The sequence below is a fragment of the Pongo pygmaeus genome, chromosome 20 (genome assembly GCF_028885625.2).
Source record: "Pongo pygmaeus isolate AG05252 chromosome 20, NHGRI_mPonPyg2-v2.0_pri, whole genome shotgun sequence".
NCBI classification, from domain to species: Eukaryota; Metazoa; Chordata; class Mammalia; order Primates; family Hominidae; genus Pongo; species Pongo pygmaeus.
In genome coordinates this window covers 12,885,434-12,906,426 of record NC_072393.2, presented here as the reverse complement: position 1 = coordinate 12,906,426, position 20,993 = coordinate 12,885,434, and the positions used below count along the sequence as shown (strand labels likewise).

Below are 20,993 nucleotides of genomic sequence, written 5' to 3'. Positions count from 1 at the left end.
GACCCCCGGGATTGCCCAGGGCTACAGCCTCTCTCTCCGGTGAGCCGCCAGACCGCGCCCTGGCCCCGCCCCCCACCCCGATTGGCCCGGCCGGGTCTGGGGGCGGGGCGTTTGCCCGGCCTTTCCAGGGCCGGGGAACCCCAGGAGGAAGCTGCTGAGCCATGGGCGCCTACGCGCGGGCTTCGGGGGTCTGCGCTCGCGGCTGCCTGGACGCAGCAGGCCCCTGGACCATGTCCCGCGCCCTGCGGCCACCGCTTCCGCCTCTCTGCTTTTTCCTTTTGTTGTTGCTGGCGGCTCCTGGTGCTCGGGCCGGGGGATACGAGGTGAGTGGGGCCTCCGAGCGGAAACGTACAGGAGGCAGAGTGAAACCCAGAATACAGTCTAGAGGTGTGGGTGGGTCTGTCCTGTGGGTGTCTAGTGAATGGCTGATGATATGACAGTGTGGTCTGAGTGCTTGCTTTGTGTCATTGCGAGGTCTGGCTGTGCGCATCTGAGTATAGGACTGTGTCTGATTGTACCTGCCTCCGTGTCTCCGGGATGCTTGCCTAGACTTTGTCTGCACTTAACTGTGGGATTGGAGGGGCAAGAGGTGGCAGGGGGTGAGCAGTGTATGTGTGGGGGGAGGTGCTGGCTGAGAGCTGGGACTCTGGAGTCTGCCTGAAATTCCAGCCTAGCTCTTACACTTCCTGAGCGTGTGACGTTGGGCAAGTCACCTATCCTCTCTGAGCCTCAGTGCCTTCATCTGGAAACTGGGGATAACATCACCCCACCTCCCAGGGTGGCCGTCTGCTGTTGGCAAATGCTGAACAAACATCAGCTACTTCTATTATTATTTTCCCAGAGTGTGAATGAGAGCTACCCTGTGGGGTTGTGCAAAGTGGGAGCTGTATCTATGAGCACAGCTATGTATGTGTCCTGCCTGGGAGGGCCTGGCCTCCTCTGCACATAGACGAGATCAGGCCTCTCTGAGTCACCTCTAGAGCAAGACTTACTCTGCAGCCCCCGACCTCCGGGGTTATTGACAAGGTATGTGTGTTTGGGGTCCCTGTGCAGACATGCCCCACAGTGCAGCCGAACATGCTGAACGTGCACCTGGTGCCTCACACACATGATGACGTGGGCTGGCTCAAAACCGTGGACCAGTACTTTTATGGAAGTGAGTAGAGGATGGGGACTGGTCCCTGGGATCCCCATGGTCCCTGTAATCCCTTCTGGGTCCTGAACATTAGGGTGGGGCCAGTGTTACCGTAATATCCAGGGTTTGGGCTCCTGTGTCTAGGAATAACCCCCTCGGCTCTGCTGTGCCCTGAGAGCCTTATCCCTGTTATCCACAGTCAAGAATGACATCCAGCACGCCGGTGTGCAGTACATCCTGGACTCGGTCATCTCTGCCTTGCTGGCAGATCCCACACGTCGCTTCATTTACGTGGAGATTGCCTTCTTCTCCCGTTGGTGGCACCAGCAGACAAATGCCACACAGGAAGTCGTGCGAGACCTTGTGCGCCAGGGTGAGCCTACCCCAAGGAAGTGAAAAGAGGAAGCCCAGCCCAGCTTCTGCTTCTGCATCTCTGGTTTCTGAGATTTTGTCATGCCATGTGTAAGCTGTACAACATGCGTGTCGCTCCGCCTGCCTGGACTCTCCATTTGGAGAACTCCTATACATCCCACAAAGCCCCACCTGCCGTGCATCCTCTGGGAAGCCTGCCATGCAGGGGGGCCTCTTTCCCATATCCGGGAACTATGGCCTGGGAGCGACCCCTCTTGCCCTTCCGCCAGAAATGAGTACACAGGCAGGCTTTCACATTCCCAGTATCACCCACCCTACTCCCACTCCTGGCTCTGACCGCTGACCCTGACCTTGCCTGTCCTGGCACAGGGCGCCTGGAGTTCGCCAACGGTGGCTGGGTAATGAACGATGAGGCAGCCACCCACTACGGTGCCATCGTGGACCAGATGACACTCGGGCTGCACTTTCTGGAGGACACATTTGGCAATGACGGGCGACCCCGTGTGGCCTGGCACATTGACCCCTTCGGCCACTCTCGGGAGCAGGCCTCGCTGTTTGCGCAGGTGCGACCCGGGACCTCTCTTGGGCCCACTTCTTCACTCACTCTGGCTTCTCCCTCGCCCACTCAAACCCCGCCCTCTCCCTGAAATCTCACAAGGACCAGGCCCAGGCCTGTTGAAGCCCTGCCCCTTGAGTGAGCTGTAAGGCCAGTGACTTTTGAGCTCTGGCCTCAGCCAGCTATGCCCAGCCCCAGGCTGACCCAGCTCCGGCTGGCTCCGCCCAGCTCCGCCCTCTCCCCTAATAGGCCCCTCTTGGTGTTCTGGCCCCACCCACTAGCTAGGGTCCTGGCTCCTCCCTAAACTGTGTGGCAAGTGGATGCCTAGGCTGCCTTAAAAACAGCTTCATTACCTGTGCTCAGACCCCATCCATCCTCAGGCTGTGGAAGGGGGAATCTCATTCCTGGAGTCAGGCCTGCTCTGAGCTTTGACCGCGCTGGGGAGGTGAACCTGGGTTCTGATGTTGGACCCGCCCTCTCCCTGCTAGCCCAGGGTGGTGAGTTCTGAAACTTCCCCAAGCTTGGAAATAAGCTGGAGGCCTCTCTGTTTCAGCCCTACGTGTTTTTGTTTTTGTTTTTTGAGACCGGGTCTTGCTGTCATCCAGGCTGGAGTGCAGTGGTGCAATCCTAGCTCACTATAGCCTCAATCTCCCGGATTCAAGCGATTCTCCTGTCTCGGCCTCCCTAGTAGATGAGACTACAAGAGTGCACCACCACGCCTGGCTAATTTTTAAATTTTTTGTAGAGACAGTCTGCCCGTGTTGTGCAGGCTGGTCTCAAAAACTCCTGGGTTTAAGTGATCCTCCTGTTTTGGCCTCCCAGAAGGCTGGGATCATAGGCAAGAGCCGCCACACCGACCTAGCACTGCTTTTTAACCTGTGCTCTGACCTGCCCCTCCCAAGCAGAGGGGAGTTTGGTGGTGAGAGGGCTGGGCACTAATTCACACTGCCTTTTCCTCCCCCATCCCCAGATGGGCTTTGATGGCTTCTTCTTTGGGCGCCTTGATTATCAAGATAAGTGGGTACGGATGCAGAAGCTGGAGATGGAGCAGGTGTGGCGGGCCAGCGCCAGCCTGAAGCCCCCGACTGCGGACCTCTTCACTGGTGAGGGGGCTTGGTGAGGGCAGGGCCAGCCATGGTGCCACACACTCAGAAGTGCCCTGGGCTTGATATCTGCTCTGCTGTCACTGTCCTGAAATTCCTATAGTCTGGGAATAAAGGCCCTGCATTTCCTTTTGCATTGGGACGCAAATTCTGAAGCCCATCCTGGGTGGTACATGGCTGGCTTTGAAACCAGGGCAGGTCTGGGTGATGGGCCACCCCTTGAACCTGGTGTGACCTGCAGGTGTGCTTCCCAATGGTTACAACCCGCCAAGGAATCTGTGCTGGGATGTGCTGTGTGATGATCAGCCGGTGGTGGAGGACCCCCACAGCCCCGAGTACAACGCCAAGGAGCTGGTCGATTACTTCCTAAATGTGGCCACTGCCCAGGTAACCCTGGTGTCCAAAACCTTCGAGTCCAGTATATACAATGCAATGAGCCCTTTCCATGGTACAGGCATCCCCTAACACGTTCTCCTTATTTTTAATTTTTTTGAGACAGAGTCTTACTCTGTCACCCAGGCTGGAGTGCAGTGTTGCCATCTCGGCTCACTGCAACCTCCGCCTCCTGGGTTCAAACAAGCACATCCAGCTAATTTTTATATTTTTGCACTGGGGTCTCATCATGTTGGCCAGGCTGGTCTTGAACTCCTGACCTCAAGTGATCCACCTGCCTTGGCCTCCCAAAGTGCTGGGATTACAGGCATGAGCCACCATGCCTCTTTATTTTTAATTTATTTTTAATTAATTAATTTTTTTTGACACAGAGTCTTGCTCTGTCACCCAGGCTGGAGTGCAGTGGCATAATCTCAGCTCACTGCAACCTCCGCCTCCCGGGTTCAAGCGATTCTCCCGCCTCAGCCTCCCGAGTAGCTGGGACTCCAGGTGCACACCACCACATCCAGCTAATTTTTTGTATTTTTAGTAGAGATGGTGTTTCACCATGTTGTCCAGGCTGGTCTCAAACTCCTGAGCTCAAGTGCTCTGCCTGCCTTGGCCTCCCAAAGTGCTGGGATTACAGGCATGAGCCACCGCACCTGGCCTCTATTTTTAACATTTTTATTTATTTATTATTCATTATTATTTTTTTTGAGACAGAGTCTTGCTCTGTCACCCAGGCTGGAGTGCAGTGGCATAATCTCAGCTCACTGCAACCTCCGCCTCCCGGGTTCAAGCGATTCTCCTGCCTCAGCCTCCTGAGAAGCTGGGATTACAGGCACCTGCCACCACGCCCAGCTAATTTTTGTATTTTTAGTAGACAGGGTTTCGTCATGTTGGCCAGGCTGGTCTTGAACTCCTGACCTCAGATGATCTACCTGCCTCAGCCTCCCAAACTGCTGGGATTACAGGCGTGGGCCACTGTGCCCAGTCTATTTTTAACATTTTTATTGAGAATTCGTTTTTTATTTTTTTTAGACTCACTCTGTCGCCCAGGCTGGAGTGCAGTGGCATGATCTCGGCTCACTGCAACCTCCACCTACTGAGTTCAAGCGATTCTTCTGCCTCAGCCTCCCGAGTAGCTGGGATTACAGGTGCCACCACCACGCCCGGCTAAGTTTTATGTCTTTTTAATAGAAAGGGGGTTTCACCATATTGGCCAGGCTGGTCTCGAACTCCTAACCTTTTGATCCACCAGCCTCAGCCTCCCAAAGTGCTGGGATTACAGGTGGGAGTCACTGCGCCCAGCCTTTAACATTTTTATAATTAAAAACATTATTTTTTCACAGAGATAAGGTCTCACCATGTGGCCCAGGCTGCTCTCAAACTCCTGAACTCAAGTGATCCTCCTGCCTTGGCCTCCCAAAGTGCTAGGATTATAGGTGTGAGCCACCATGCCTGGCATAACACATTCTCCTTAAAAAAAATTTTTTCCCTTTCTTTAAAAATTGATGGCTGGGCACGGTGGCTCACGCCTATAATCCCAGCACTTTGAGAGGCCGAGACGGGCAGATCATCTGAAGTCAGGAGTTCGAGACGAGCCTAGCCAACATGACGAAACCCTGTCTTTACTAAAAATACAAAAATTAGCAGGGTGTGGTGGCGCACGCCTGTAATCCCAGCTACTTGGGAGGCTAAGGCAAGAGAGTCGCTTGAACCTGGGAGGTGGAGGTTGCAGTGAGCCGAGATCACGTCACTGCACTCTAGCTTGGGCAGCAGAGTGAAACTCTGTCTCAAAAAAAAAAACTGTTTTAGATTAATTTTTTTTTTCTTGAGACAGGGTCTTGCTATGTGGCCCAGGTTGGTCTTAAACTCCTAGACTCAAGCGATCCTCCTGCCTCAGTCTCCTGAGTAGCTGGGATTACAGGTTGATCCCCTGTAATCATGTTCTCATGCCCCTTGGAGGAAGATGCTATTCTATTCACCATCACAATGTCCCCCTCCTGGAATTACGTGCATTCCTCACTAGAAGAGATAGCATAGGCTGGGCAAGAGATAGACTGGCATGGTGCCTGAATGCCCTCTTCTAGGTAGTGGGTCCAAGAGAACTGCTCAACAACTGCTGGCTACTTTTATCTGTGTCCCCACGCTCCCATATGCCATACCCCCACCCATGCCTGTATGTGCACCCAACATCCTTGACCCCATATACATCAAAACACAGCTATACACAGGGATGGCCCAGGATCCTCTGGCTTCAGGACTCCCCTCTTGCCTGCAGGGCCGGTATTACCGCACCAACCACATTGTGATGACCATGGGCTCGGACTTCCAATATGAGAATGCCAACATGTGGTTCAAGAACCTTGACAAGCTCATCCGGCTGGTAAATGCGCAGGTCAGTGTGCCTACCCTGTGGTACCCTTGTGCACATGTGCGCTTGCATCTGGGGGCCTTGGGTCATGTGCATAGCTCTCAGTGCTTTGTTTTCTATTGTTCTATTGTGGTCATTCTATAACAAACGACCACAGTTAGCAGCTCAAAACAACAGAAATACATTGTCTTACAGTTCTGTAGGTAAGAAGTCCAGCATGAGGCCTGGCGCGATGGCTCATGCCTGTAATCCCAGCACGTTGGGAGGCCGAGCCGGGCGGATCACGAGGTCGGGAATTCGAGACCAACCTGACCAACGTGGTGAAACGCTGTCTTTACTAAAAATACAAAAATTAGCTGGGTGTGATGGTGCGTGCCTGTAATCCCAGCTACTCGGGAGCCTGAGGCAGGGGAATCGCTTGAAACCGGGAGGCGGAGGTTGCAGTGAGCCGAGATTGTACCACTACACTCCGGCCTGGGCCGCAGAGAAAGACTCCGTCTCAAAAAAAAAAAAAAAAAAAAAAATCCAGCCTGAGTCTCACCAGGCTATAATCAAGGTGTTGGCAAGGCTGTGTTCCTTCTGCAGTCTCTAGGAGAGAATATAATTTCCTTGCTTTTTCCAACATCTAGAAGTTGCCCACATTCAAAGTCTCTTCTTGGCTCCATCTTCAAAGCCAGCCACATAGCATCTTTCTGACCCTGTTTCTGTAATCACATCCCTTTCTCTCATTCTCACCTCTTCTGCCTCCCTCTTCTACATTTTATTTATTTATTTATTTATTTACTTACAGACGGAGTCTCGCTCTGTCGCCCAGGCTGGAGTGCAGTGGCGTGCTCTCGGCTCACTGCAACCTCCACCTCCCAGGTTCAAGTGATTCTTCTGCCTCAGCCTCCTGAGTAGCTGGGATTACAGTCGCGTGCCACCACGCCCAGCTAATTTTTGTATTTTTAGTAGACAGGGTTTCACCATGTTGGCCAGGATGGTCTCGATCTCTTGACCTCGTGATCCACCCCACTCGGCCTCCCAAGGTGCTGGGATTACAGATGTGAGCCACTGTGTGGCCCAATTTCCCTACTTTAAGTTTAGCTGATGAACAACCTCAATTCCATCTGCAACCTTAATTCCCCTTTTGCCATGTAATCTAATGTGGTAATAGGTTCTGGGGATCAAGACATAGAAACTTTTGGGCAGTTATCATTTTATCCAACACAGATGTGTTAATGTTTTGCACTAAGTGGCCTGTGGCTGTGGCTGTGTGCGCAGTCAGTCACTCTCATCAGCACAGAAACTTGTCTCCCCTCTCCCATCTCAGACACCCCTTCCCATCAGTCTTGTCCTCACTCCAGTGCAATCTCCATTCCCACCTTCCACTCGCTCCCAGCACTGCTATTTCACCAAAACAGCTCTTTTATGTCATTTATTTTTATTTTTTCTTTTTAAAATTTTATTTATTTATTTATTTATTTATTTATCGAGACAGTGTCTTGCTTTGTCGCCCAAGATTTTGGCACAATCTTGGCTCACTGCAACCTCTGCCTCCTGGGTTCTAGCGATTCTCCTGCCTCAGCCTCCCAAGTAGCTGGGACTACAGGCATGTGCCACCAACCCTGGCTAATTTTTGTATTTTTAGTAGAGGCAGGGTTTCACTATGTTGGCCAGGCTGGTCTCAAACTCCTGCCCGCATGTGATCTGCCTGCCTCGGCCTCCCAAAGTGCTGGGATTGTCATCTGAGGTGGGCGGATCACTTGAAGACAGGAGTTGGAGACCAGCCTGGCCAACATGGTGAAACCTTGTCTCTACTAAAAATACAACAAATTAGGTGGGCGTGGTGGCACTCATCTGTAAGACCAGCTACTCGGCAGGCTGAGGCAGGAGAATCACTGGAATCTGGGAGGCAGAGTTTGCAGTAAGCCGAGATCGTGCCACTGCACTCCAGCCTGGGTGACAGAGTGAGACTTAGTCTCAAAAAAAAAAAAAAAGTTTATTGAGCACCTACTGTGTACACTGGGGACACAGCACGTGCAAAACAAACATCCTTTTCCTCACATAGGTCACTTTCTTGTTCCTCCACCTCGCTCAGGTAAAAGTGCACCTCCATTCATTATAAAAATTGTGTCTAGGCCGGGCACAGTGGCTTATGCCTGTAATCCCAGCACTTTGGGAGGCCGAGGCGGGCGGATCATGAGGTCAGGAGATCGAGACCATCCTGGCTAACATGGTGAAACTCCGTCTCTACTAAAAAATACAAAAAATTAGCCAGGTGTGGTGGCGGGCGCCTGTAGTCCCAGGTACTCATGAGGCTGAGGCTAGAGAATGGCATGAACCTGAGAGGTGGAGCTTGCAGTGAGCCAAGATGGAGCCATTGCACTCCAGCCTGGGTGACAAAGTGAGACTCCCTCTCAAAAAAAAAGTGTGTCTTTTGGTAACAATCTGACGGTCCTGCAAAATGATTATTCCTGCCCTATAATGTCACACTTAGTTTTTCCACAAAAGTTTTTAATAATAAAATTGGAATTATTGTAAAAGTTTAGTAAAATTTCAGGTTTATTCTTGCATCTCTGAAATCCTTTTTAAAAAGGCTAGTGGTCATGTTCAACTTCAGCCAAAATTCATTTTCACACCCGACCATTGGCTTGCACGCCAAATATGTATTTAGAGAAACTGAACCTACGGGATGCATGAATGTGCACACGTGTGTGGAAGTGTGGGCCCCCAGGAAGGTGCGGACTCCCAAGGGCTCACTCCCTCGCCTCCCCCAGCAGCAGGCAAAAGGAAGCGGTGTCCATGTTCTCTACTCCACCCCCGCTTGTTACCTCTGGGAGCTGAACAAGGCCAACCTCACCTGGTATTTGGGGAAACTGGGGAGCTTGGGGGGGTTGGCATGCCCCGTGGGTCATGACCCTGCCTTCAATGCCCCTGCTGCTGTAGGTCAGTGAAACATGATGACTTCTTCCCTTACGCGGATGGCCCCCACCAGTTCTGGACCGGTTACTTTTCCAGTCGGCCGGCCCTCAAACGCTACGAGCGCCTCAGCTACAACTTCCTGCAGGTGGGTAGGAGCCGGGCTAGAGGGGGCATGCAGCCCCGAGGCCCGACAGGCTGGGTGCCCCAACATACCCCTCTGCCTCCAGGTGTGCAACCAGCTGGAGGCGCTGGTGGGCCTGGCGGCCAACGTGGGACCCTATGGCTCCGGAGACAGTGCACCCCTCAGTAAGTGTCGGGCCCAACAGGGGAAGAGGTTTGCGGCTGAAGCTGGAAACCACCCCTAGGCCACCCCCCTCGAGTTTCTTCTTTTTTTTTTTTTTTTTGAGACGGAGTCTCGATCTATCTCCCAGGCTGGAGTGCAGTGGCGCGATCTCAGCTCACTGCAAGCTCCGCCTCCCGCGTTCACGCCATTCTCCTGCCTCAGCCTTCCGAGTAGCTGGGACTACAGGCGCCCGCCACCACGCCCGGCTAATTTTTTGTATTTTTAGTAGAGACGGGGTTTCACCGTGTTAGCCAGGATGGTCTGGATCTGACCTCGTGATCCGCCTGCCTCGGCCTCCCGAAGTGCTGGGATTACAGGCGTGAGCCACCGCACCCGGCTGTCCTCGAGTTCCTTCTTAAAGCCTCTAAGAATCCTGCCCGTCAGCACCGGACCTTTCGCTTCCTCTTGGGGTCTGAGCTGAGTCCCACAGAACCTCACCGGACTCATTGTCTATGAGCAGATGAGGCGATGGCTGTGCTCCAGCATCACGACGCCATCAGCGGCACCTCCCGCCAGCACGTGGCCAACGACTACGCGCGCCAGCTTGCTGCAGGCTGGGGGCCTTGCGAGGTGCGCGCGGGGCGAGACTTGGGAGATAAGGGGGTGGAGACAGGAAGGGGCGAGGCCAGGGCCTGGGAAAGGGGACAGAGACAGGTGTGAGGCGTAGCCGAGAGCCGTGTGGCGGGGCCATAAGGGCTCGTGGGGGCGGGGCTTGTAGGAGGCGGGGAAAGATACAGGTACGGGGCGGGGCTTTGCAGGGGAAAAGGAGGCGGGGCGTGGGCAAGAGGAGGCGGAGACAGTTATGGGTGTAGTCAAGGGCAGCAGGGTGGGGCTAGAAGGGCTTTTGGGGCGAGTCTTGAGGGAGGCGGGACAGAGACCGGAACGGGGCGGGGCCTGGGGAGAGCGGGAGGAGTCAGGCCTGGAGTCCAGAACCCACCGGTCCCTTTGCGCTCTTCCGCAGGTTCTTCTGAGCAACGCGCTGGCTCGGCTCAGAGGCTTCAAAGATCACTTCATCTTTTGCCGACAGCTAAACATCAGCATCTGCCCGCTCACCCAGACGGCGGCGCGCGTGAGCCGGGACGGGAGGGGTGGATCTCGGGCAGATGGGCTTTAGAGGGGGTAGTTGGAAAATGTTTTTGGAGGACTATTACAGGAGTGAAATTACGTGGGCTGCGAAGCTGGGTCAGGACAGAGAACAACGCATCTCGAGGGGGCTTGGCCTTAAGTGCATTGACCACACCAGGACCACCCAAGGGCGTTTCTGTGCAAAGTGGGTGGGTTTAGAGAAGGCCTGCTGTGACTCATGCCCTCTCTGACCCCCGCCTCCCCAGTTCCAGGTCATAGTTTATAATCCCCTGGGGCGGAAGGTGAATTGGATGGTACGGCTGCCGGTCAGCGAAGGCGTTTTCGTTGTGAAGGACCCCAATGGCAGGACAGTGCCCAGCGATGTGAGCCCAGACAATGAATATTCCCCCGCTGGAACTCCTCCCCCAATGGGCATTTCCTCATCGCCCCCATGGATACCGCCTGCCTCCATGAATACCTCCCACTCATGTATATCTCTTCCCTCCTCTTGTATCTTCTGCCTCTGCCCCTTAATATCAGTCGCCCCTTGGGAACATCTGCCTCCTGTGAGTGGTCCTCCCTCTTTTTTTTTTTTTTTTTGAGACGGAGTCTCACTCTATCACCCAGGCTGGAGTGCAGTGGCGCGATCTCGGCTCACTTCAAACTCCGCCTCCTGGATTACAGGCATGAGCCACCGTGCCTGGCTGGTCCTCCATTTTAATACCCCGCTTCCCCAGGAAAATTTATTGCTGTTTATGGACATCTCCTTCATTCCAGAAAACATCCTCCCCCAAACCTCTTCCTCCCCCGAGAACCTGCCTCAAGGGTTTCTTCCGCTACTTCCTCCTTCACTCCCCCGACTCCATGGTCTCTCTGCCCTCCCAATGGGTTTTTTTCCACCTGGTGACTCTTCTGTGTAATCATTTCCTTGGAATCTGACTGTCCCCCCACCACACACACCTCCATTTCCTTTCTCCATCTCAGGACTCTTCCTTCCTTGAGTTTTTTGTCTCCATGCATGTATAGCTTTCCATGGGTACTCTTGACTCAGTTTTCCTCCTCCTTTATCCGAGGTGGTGATATTTCCCAGCTCAGACAGCCAGGCGCACCCTCCGGAGCTGCTGTTCTCAGCCTCACTGCCTGCCCTGGGCTTCAGCACCTATTCAGTAGCCCAGGTGCCTCGCTGGAAGCCCCAGGCCCACGCACCACAGCCCATCCCCAGGAGATCCTGGTCCCCTGCTTTAACCATCGAAAATGAGGTGAGACCCCATTTCAATCCCCTTTCCTGCTCTTGTGACAAATTTGAAATGTCATGGTGAGCTGTGTGGACTCTGGGTCAGCAGGTCCCTAGGCTCATGACCTCCTGTCACAACTCCCCTCATTGGGTGTCCTTGAGCAAGTGACCTTTGTCTGAGCCTCAGTGTCCTTTCCTGGGACTGTTATGAGGACCCAGTGTGATCATGGGTGACATTTGACAGATACGTCAGAGCTGGTGGGAGGTGGTAGTTTGCAATTTTGGCGGGGACATTTCAGGGAAGGTGTTCCCAATAAAGGTGACATTTAAGATATGACCTGAGGGAGGGAGCCATGTGGCTGTTTGGAGGAAGAGAGATCCAGACGGGGAGAGAATAACAGGCACAAAAGCCTTCAAGCAGGAGAGTGTGCAGAATTCCAGGAGCCACAAGGAGCTCAGTGTGGCTGAAGCAGGGTGAACGGGTGACAGGTCAGACCTTGAGGGCCTTGAGGACCAACAGGAAGACTTTGGCTTTTGCCAGTCGTTGTTGCTCATGTGTCTAATCCTAGCTCTTTGGGAGGCTGAAGCGGGAGGATCACTTGAGCCCAGGAGTTGTCTCAGCTAATTGGGAGGGCCATATGGGAGGTTTGTTTGAGCTAGGGAGTTTGAGGTTGCAGTGGGCAATGATTGTTCCACTGTACTCCATCCTGGCAACAGAGTGAAACCCTGTCTGAAAAGAATAATAATAAAATAGGCTGGGCATGGTGGATTATACCTGTAATTCTAGCACCACGGGAGGCTGAGGTGGGTGGATCTACTGAGCTCAGGAGTTTGAGACCAGCTTGGGCAACATCGTGAAACCCAGTCTCTACAAAAAATACAAAAAATTAGCTGGGCGTGGTGGTACATGTCTGTAATCCCAGCTACTTGGGGGCTGAGGAAGGAGGATTGCTTGAGCCCAGGTGGCAGAGGTTGCAGTGAGCTGAGATTGTGCCACTGCACTGCAGCCTGGGTGACAAAGTGAGACCCTGTCTCAATAAAATAAAAGAAGTTCTGCAGTAGGACTGTTCATGTTCGGAAGAAAACATCTTTTTTATATTTTTATTAAAATAAAATGAAAGAAAAGAAGTTAAAACATACTCACAGGCCCCTAAAAGTCTTGTGAGTTCTGGCATTGTGGTTCACACATCAGATGCCCAAGTTGGCCCTGGTCCACAGCAGAGGAGGGCTTTGATGGGACTTAGGGTATCACAGGTGTGCTCTGGCTGTTGTGGAGAACAGACTGTAGGCAGCCAGTGTGGAAGTGCAGGGACCTGGAAGGGGTTGACTGCACTAGCTCTGGAAGGCCCTGGTAAGAGGTGGTGAGATTGAAAATAAGGTTGGGGGGGCCGGGCGCGGTGGCTCACGCCTGTAATCCCAGCACTTTGGGAGGCCGAGGCAGGCAGATCACGAGGTCAGGAGATCGAGACCATCGTGGCTAACACGGTGAAACCCCGACTCTACTAAAAATACAAAAAATTTAGCCGGGCATGGTGGCGGGCATCTGTAGTCCCAGTTACTCGGGAGGCTGAGGCAGGAGAATGGCGTGAACCTGGGAGGCGGAGCTTGCAGTGACCCGAGATTGCGCCACTGCATTCCAGCCTGGGCAACAGAGCGAGACTCCGTCTTAAAAAAAAAAAAAAGAAAAAAGTAAAGGCTGGGGTGGGCACGTTGGCTCATGCCTGTAATCCCAGGACTTTGGGAGGCTGAGGCGGGCAGGTCACCTGAGGTCAGGAGTTTGAGACCAGCCTGGCCAACATAATGAGACCTCGTCTGTACCAAAAATACAAAAATTAACTGGGCGTGGTGGTACACACTTGTAGTCCCAGCTACTCGGGAGGGAGAGGCAGGAGAATCACTTGAACCCAGGAGGTGGAGGTTGCAGTGAGCCGAGATCATGCCACTGCACTCCAGCCTGGGGGACAGAGTAAGACTCTGTCTCAAAAACAAACGAAAAAAAGAAAATCAGGTTGAATGGCTGGGTGTGGTGGACTGCTTGAGCCCAGGAGTTGGACACTAGCCCCTGGCAACATAGTGGGACCCCCATCTCTAGAAAACAAATTTAATTTTTTTTTTTTTAAATTTAGTGGAGATGGAGTTTCACCATGTTGGCCAGGCTGGTATCAAACTCCTCACCTCAGGTTATCCACCCAACTCGGTCTCCCAAAGTTCTGGGATTACAGGTGTGAGCCACTGCGCTCGGCCCTAAAAAAATTTTAAATTGAAAAAAAAAGGGGCGCGTTGGCTCACGCCTGTAATCCCAGCACTTTGGGAGGCTGAGGCGGGTGGATCATGAAGTCAGGAGTTCGAGACCAGACTGGCCAATATGGTGAAACCCCCTCTCTAATAAAAATACAAAAATTAGCCAGGTGTGGTGTCATGTGCCTGTAGTCCCAGCTATTCAGGAGGCTGAGGCAGGAGAAATGCTTGAACCCGGGAGGCGGAGGTTGCAGTGAGCTGAGATCATGCCACTTTCTGCACTCCAGCCTGGGCGATAGAGCGAGACTCAGTCTCAAAAAAAAAAAAAAAAAAAAAACCCCAGGCCGGGTGCAGTGGCTCACGCCTGTAATCCCAGCCCTTTGGGAGGCCAAGGTGGGTGGATTACCTGAGGTCAGGAGTTCGAGACCAGACTGGCCAATATGGTGAAACCCCGTCTCTAATAAAAATACAAAAATTAGCCAGGTGTGGTGGCATGTGCCTGTAGTCCCAGCTATTCAGGAGGCTGAGGCAGGAGAATTGCTGGAACCTGGGGGCAGAGGCTGTAGTGAGCGGAGATTGCGCCCCTGCACTCTAGCCTGGGCGACAGAGCAAGTCTTTGTCTCAAAAAAAAAAAAAAAAAAAAAATCTGGCTGGGCACGGTGGCTTACGCCTATAATCCTAGTACCTTGGGAGGCCAAGGTGAGCAGATCACTTGAGGTCAGGGGTTTGAGACCAGCCTGGTCAACATGGTGAAACCCCGTCTCTACTAAAAATATGAAAATTAGCCAGGCCGGGTGGTGGGCGCCTGTAATCCCAGCTACTTGGGTAGCTGAGGCACGAGAATCACTTGAACCCGGGAGGTGGGGGTTGCAGTGAGCCAAGATTGTACCACTGTACTCTAGCCTGGGCTACAGAGTGAGACTGTCTCAAAAAAAAAAAAAAAAAATTACAAAAAAAAAAAAACACATACACACACACACACACACACACAAACCCATCTGTGGACCCTTTTCTGCCCAGCACATCCGGGCAACGTTTGATCCTGACACAGGGCTGTTGATGGAGATTATGAACATGAATCAGCAACTCCTGCTGCCTGTTCGCCAGACCTTCTTCTGGTAAGGGAAGATCACCAGGCCTGAGGGTGGGGTGGTGGTGCTTGGTTGGCATAGAGCTAGGGCCCCTTACCTGACTCTCACCTGCCCCAACCCCAGGTACAACGCCAGTATAGGTGACAACGAAAGTGACCAGGCCTCAGGTGCCTACATCTTCAGACCCAACCAACAGAAACCACTGCCTGTGAGCCGCTGGGCTCAGATCCACCTGGTGAAGGTCAGGGACTAGGAATGATGAGTGGGCAGCTGGGAATGGGGGAGTTATGGAGCCCAGGAGGGTGGTGGGCCATGTGTAGAGTGAGGGTAGGGGAGGATTTACTTTTCCTTCAGATCAGTGGGCTAAGACCCACAGATCAGCGGGGGGAATATTTGAGGGTCCTTCCATAGAGTTGATATTCATGGCTGGTTGTATGAGAGTCTCCCCGTAGGACACATCATACAAAGCCATTCACATCTGCTGTGGACATTTACGTACTTAGTTTTGGAAATTGGGGGTGGGGCGTTCGCACTTGGCCCATGAATCAGGAGAGCCAAATATCACTGCTTGAAGAATTCACCAAAGTCTGTAGTAAGAGGAGCTTCTATCTGGAGTGGATATTTGAGAGTCCACCCTTGGATTGATTGGGTTTGGGCGAGTCTCAGGGTGAATGCCTGTGGGTGCATCTGGCTAGGAACAGTGTTTTCCCAAGGTCTCTCATTGATGTTTGACTTTCATAGATGACAAAACTCACATTTGTCCACATTCAAGAGCCTCACATTTCCTGTGAGTTCCTTTGAGATGAATGTCTGCATATTTGTATATAGTTTTGCCTGTTCTAACAGAGTTACCCAAATTAACTGTGACTAGAATAAGATAGATGATTATTTTCTTCTAACAAAAAGTCTGGCTGTTAGTCCAGAGAAGGTGGGGTGGTTCCATAATCACCCAGGACCTCCTCTTCTATCTCGTTGCTCTGCCTTCCCCAATATTCAGTTTCCACCTCATGGTCCAAGATGGCTGCTGAAGCTCCAGCCGCCACATCTGTGTTTGAGTCAGTAGCAGAGGGACAGGGGCAAGGAACATTGTTGACACCACTTGGATCACTTTCTATGGGGCAAACTGTGGTCACTCAGCTACTGATAGCCTCAGGGAAGACTGGACAATATAGTCTTTATCCCAGGCAGCCATGTGCCAAGCTAGAATCCTATTCTATGGGGCAGTGGTGAACAGGAGGCATTTATGCCACACTCAAGAGTGATGTGGCAAGCCAGGTGCAGTGGCTCATGCCTGTAATCCCAGCACTTTGGGAGATTGAAGCAGGAGGATCGCTTGAGCATAGGAGTTCAAGACCAGGTGGGAACGTTTGCTGATCAGGTGCCTACATAGTGATGCCCTGTCTCAAAAAAAAAAAGAGGCCGGGTGCAGTGGCTCATGCCTGTAATCCCAGCACTTTGCGAGGCAGAGGCAGGTGGATCATCTGAGGTCAGGAGTTCGAGACAAGTCTGGCCAACATGGATAGAAACCCCGTCTCTACTAAAAATACAAAATTAGCTAGGGGTGGTGGCAGGTACCTGCAGTCCCTCTACTCATGAGGCTGAGGCAGGAGAATTGCTTGAACCCGAGAGGCGGAGGTTGCAGTAAGGCGAGATTGTGCCACTGCACTCTATCCTGGGCAACAAGAGCAAAACTCAGTCTCAAAAAAAAAAAGAAAAAAGAATTATGTGGGGCGGGCTCAGTGGCTCACGCCTGTAATCCCAGCACTTTGGGAGGCTGAGGCAAGTGGATCATGAGGTCAGGAGATCGAGACCATCCTCGCTAACACGGTGAAACCCCGTCTCTACTAAAAATACAAAAAATTAGCCGGGCGTGGCGGCGGGTGCCTGTAATCCCAGCTACTCGGGAGGCTGAGGCAGGAGAATGGCGTGAACCCGGGAGGCAGAGCTTGCAGTGAGCCGAGATGGCGCCATTGCACTCCCGCCTGGGCAAAAGAGCGAGACTCCGTCTCAAAAAAAAAAAAAAGAATTATGTGGCAGTGACTGAAGGTTGACCTTGATGTAGCCCTTAATGGGGTTTATGGCCAGGGTTGGGGGACATTTGTAGGACTCACTTCTGCTCAGGTACAGACTGACACCCACCTCACCCGTGTGCCTGCAGACGCCCTTGGTGCAGGAGGTGCACCAGAACTTCTCAGCCTGGTGTTCCCAGGTGGTTCGCCTGTACCCGGGACAGCAGCACCTGGAGCTAGAGTGGTCGGTGGGGCCGATACCTGTGGGGTGAGTGGTACAGGCTGGGAGAGAGGTGTGGAAATAAGGGCAGAGTGGGGTTTATCCAAGGCTCACAACCTTGCCATCCCATTGGGTACAGCGACACCTGGGGGAAAGAGGTCATCAGCCGTTTTGACACACCGCTGGAGACAAAGGGACGCTTCTACACAGACAGCAACGGCCGGGAGATCCTGGAGAGGAGGTGGGGGGTGACTGAGAGCACTGAGGGGATGGTCTGTGGTGTGTTGGGGCCCAGGGGTGGTGGGGGAATTTGCTGATTACATGAGTGTGGGAGACAGAGGATGAAGGAAGAGTGAAGAGCGGGGGAGCCAGGCCGGGTGCAGTGGCTCACGCCTGTAATCCCAACACTTTGGGAGGCCGAGGTGGGCGGATCACGAGGTCAGGAGATCGAGACCATCCTGGCTAACATGGTGAAATCCTGTCTCTACTAAAAATACGAAAAAATCAGCCGGGTGTGGTGGTGGGCACCTGTAGTCCCACCTACCTGGGAGGCTGAGGCAGGAGAATGGCGTGAACCCGGGAGGCGGAGCTTGCAGTGAGCCGAGGTCGCACCACTGCACTCCAGCCTGGGTGACAGAGCGAGACTCCGTCTCAAAAAAAAAAAAAAAAAAAAAAAAAGAGTTGGGGAGCCAGATTCCAAGCCTGACCAGCTCACCCCCAACCCCAGGCGGGATTATCGACCCACCTGGAAACTGAACCAGACGGAGCCCGTGGCAGGAAACTACTATCCAGTCAACACCCGGATTTACATCACGGTAGCTCTCCCCCACCCTGCACCTCCCCACCTCGATGGAAAGGTAATCACCCCTTATCTGCAGCATCTCAAAACTGCCTGGGGTTGGGGTTGACTGCCCTCCACTTTCACCCTTCAACCGCCAGGATGGAAACATGCAGCTGACTGTGCTGACTGACCGCTCCCAGGGGGGCAGCAGCCTCAGAGATGGCTCGCTGGAGCTCATGGTGAGTGGGTCAGAGCCCCATCCAAACCAGGGTCCTCCCAACCTGGCCCCCTGCTGGACCTTGAAGGCTGTTTCTGGCCCAGTTCTCTGCTTTCGGGCCCCATTAAGCTGAGGACTCCATTTCTTTATTTTCTTCTCTTTGAGATGGAATTTTGCTCTTGTTGTCCAAGCTGGAGTGCAATAGTGCTATGTCAGCTATTGTTCAAGCGATTCTCCTGCCTCAGCCTTCCAAGTAGCTGGGATTACAGGCACACACCATCACGCCCAGCTAATTTTGGTATTTTTAGTAGAGATGGGGTTTCACCATGTTGGCCAGGCTGGTCTCGAACTCCTGACCTCGGGTGATCCACCCACCTCGGCCTCCCAAAGTGCTGGGATTACAGGCGTGAACCACTGCGCCCGGCCAAGGACTCCATTTCTGTGTGCGACTTTTCCTCTCCGTTTTTCTCCATCTCCTACGCAGGCTCCCTCCACGCTCTGGCGTGCCATATCCAGGCCCCCCGTTAGGCACTTACCTCCTTCCGGCCTGGTTCCCATGCCTGCTTGGATCCTGCCTCTGCTGGGGTTGCCCTACCAGACCCTCACCTTCATCCTCATCCATTCCTCCCACCCTTTAATTTCTCTTGACATTCCCACACGCCCTTACCCAGTTTCTGGCCCAAGGACACCCACAAACCCACGACTCTCACCCCCTCCTGGCCACTCTCCCCCCAGGTGCACCGAAGGCTGCTGAAGGACGATGGACGCGGAGTATCGGAGCCACTAATGGAGAACGGGTCGGGGGCGTGGGTGCGAGGGCGCCACCTGGTGCTGCTGGACACAGCCCAGGCTGCAGCCGCCGGGCACCGGCTCCTGGCGGAGCAGGAGGTCCTGGCCCCTCAGGTGGTGCTGGCCCCGGATGGCGGCGCCGCCTACAATCTCGGGGCTCCTCCGCGCACGCAGGTGAGGGGCAGCGGGGTAGGCAGAGAGGACCGGAATGAAGTCTACCAGGGAGCCGGGTTTGGGTGCGGAGTTTGCTAGGCCCAGCGGGGATCTATTTGGCCATAATTAGCCCCAAACCCTCGGGCCAGCCCCATCCCCTGGGCAGTCCCCGCCCAGTGCCAGCCCAGTCCCAACCCCCTTGGACTGTGTAGAGGCACAGCCCTAGCTCATGCCCCTAAACCAACTCACCTCCGGCCCCGCCCTCTCACCTCCCCCAGGCTCTGTCCCGCCTCACCCCGCCCCGCCGCGGCTTCAGCCCCGCCGTAACTCCCAAAGTCTCAGGTCACATCAGTTCTGCTCCGTCGGAACTCGAACCCTAAGCTTGGGACCGACCCATCTCCCCATTGGCTCAGCCCTCCCTGTCACTGCCCTGGCCGCTACTCTCGGCTGAGCCCTGCCCGTCTCCGGCGAAACCCCGCCCCTACAACCTAGCCCTGCCTCCTGACCTGGCTCGACCCCGCCCTTCTCCATCCAGGCCCCGCCCCTCTCCAACTCAGCCCCGCCCTCTCCCCCGCAGTTCTCAGGGCTGCGCAGGGACCTGCCGCCCTCGGTGCACCTGCTCACGCTGGCCAGCTGGGGCCCCGAGATGGTGCTGCTGCGCTTGGAGCACCAGTTTGCCGTGGGAGAGGATTCCGGACGTAACCTGAGCGCCCCTGTTACCTTGAACTTGAGGGTGAGAAGGGCAGAATTGAGAAAGAGATCAGAGAGAGGCAAGAGAGAGGAGAGAAGGGCAACCTGGCTTTGCCCCAACTCATCTGGGCCCATCCCCTTCCCCGCAGGACCTGTTCTCCACCTTCACCATCACCCGCCTGCAGGAGACCACGCTGGTGGCCAACCAGCTCCGCGAGGCAGCTTCCAGGCTCAAGTGGACAACAAACACAGGTGGGGCCCTGGTCAGAGGTAGGGAAGGGGTGGAGTCTTACCTGAGGCCGGCAGGTGGGGGCAATGTGTGAGGCATGGGATGTTGGCCAGGACCCAAAAAGGTCATGAGGGTATGGGGCAGAGTCCAGACCCAAGTTAGGGGCTTAAAGGATCTGAAATGGGTGCGGCAAACCAGGAATGGGTCTTGAGGTTTGTGGGTGGTGTTTAGTCCCAAGAACAAGATTTGAAAATCCCCATCCGTGTCTAGTTCTGGGAGGGTGTTCATCACCCCTGGGGTCAGATTGAGGGTATGAGGACATTGGACCTAGGGGTGGTATTCAGGGCCAGGGAAGCAGGTCAAGAGTCTGGGATTGAGGCCCTGGAGACAGATTTGGGGATGTGCAGCTGTGTCTAGACCCAGGGGAGGAAGCATAGTGGGGTGAGTCAGAGGAAGTCTGCACCTCCTCACTCCTCCTTCCCCCTGCACCTCTCTAGGCCCCACACCCCACCAAACTCCCTACCAGCTGGACCCAGCCAACATCACGCTGGAACCCATGGAAATCCGCACTTTCCTGGCCTCAGTTCAATGGAAGGAGGTGGATGGTTAGGTCTGCTGGGATGGGCCCTCCAAGCCCGAGTCTCCTGCTCCGGGGGCAGACCAGACTCTCACTCTCCTCTTGGGGCTGCTGCCATTAAAATGCTACTACTAAGACTCAGGTCGCTCTGTGACTGAGTGTGGGTTTTTTTTGTCTGTTATTTGCTTGTTAGAGGGGGACAGAATTGATGATCCAGAGCCGGGTGTGGTGGCTTGCTCCTGTAATCCTAACAACTCTGGAGGCTGAGGAGGGAGAATCACTTGAGCCCAGGAGATCTAGACTAGCCTGGGCCACAAAATGAGGCCCTGTCTGTAAAAAAAAATTTTAAAAATTAGCTGGGTGAAGTGTCTGTATTCCCAATTACTTGGGAGAATTGCTTGAGCACAGGAGGTCAAGGCTGCAGTAAGTGATAATCACACCACTGCACTCCAGCCTGGGCAAGAGAGCCAGATCCTATCTCTTTTTGTGTGTGTGTGTTGGGGACGGAGTCTCCCTCTGTCACCTAGGCTGGAGTGCA

The 20,993-nt window shown here is 53.8% G+C and overlaps 1 protein-coding gene across 4 annotated transcripts; it reads left to right on the top strand.

Moving 5' to 3' along the window:
- The first annotated feature begins 82 nt into the window (after positions 1-82).
- Positions 83-20,596, top strand: MAN2B1 (mannosidase alpha class 2B member 1). Of its 4 annotated transcripts, none has more exons than XM_054464115.2 (24): positions 83-323; positions 1,054-1,156; positions 1,335-1,508; positions 1,877-2,070; positions 3,034-3,166; positions 3,408-3,553; positions 5,823-5,939; positions 8,678-8,760; positions 8,844-8,964; positions 9,047-9,125; positions 9,623-9,732; positions 10,124-10,231; positions 10,494-10,610; positions 11,301-11,486; positions 14,720-14,817; positions 14,914-15,031; positions 16,949-17,067; positions 17,159-17,260; positions 17,747-17,834; positions 17,959-18,039; positions 18,753-18,980; positions 19,537-19,692; positions 19,799-19,901; positions 20,376-20,596. In XM_054464115.2, the coding sequence occupies exons 1-24, from the start codon at positions 162-164 to the stop codon at positions 20,486-20,488; spliced, it is 3,039 nt and encodes a 1,012-aa protein (XP_054320090.2). In that variant the 5' UTR covers positions 83-161; the 3' UTR covers positions 20,489-20,596. The 4 variants fall into 4 exon arrangements, with proteins under 4 accessions (XP_054320090.2, XP_054320088.2, XP_054320089.2 ...); XM_054464113.2 differs by having other exon boundaries at positions 87-323; positions 17,747-17,876; XM_054464114.2 differs by having other exon boundaries at positions 105-323; positions 8,675-8,760.
- The last annotated feature ends 397 nt before the right edge of the window (positions 20,597-20,993 follow it).

Excerpts from the sequence above, each read along its gene's own strand:
- MAN2B1 (XM_054464112.2), top strand. The coding sequence starts at position 162 with ATGGGCGCCTACGCGCGGGCTTCGGGGGTCTGCGCTCGCGGCTGCCTG. Across the intron at positions 1,157-1,334 it reads GGACCAGTACTTTTATGGAA|TCAAGAATGACATCCAGCAC; the intron begins GTGAGTAGAGGA and ends TGTTATCCACAG. Across the intron at positions 17,877-17,958 it reads CTCCCCACCTCGATGGAAAG|GATGGAAACATGCAGCTGAC; the intron begins GTAATCACCCCT and ends TTCAACCGCCAG.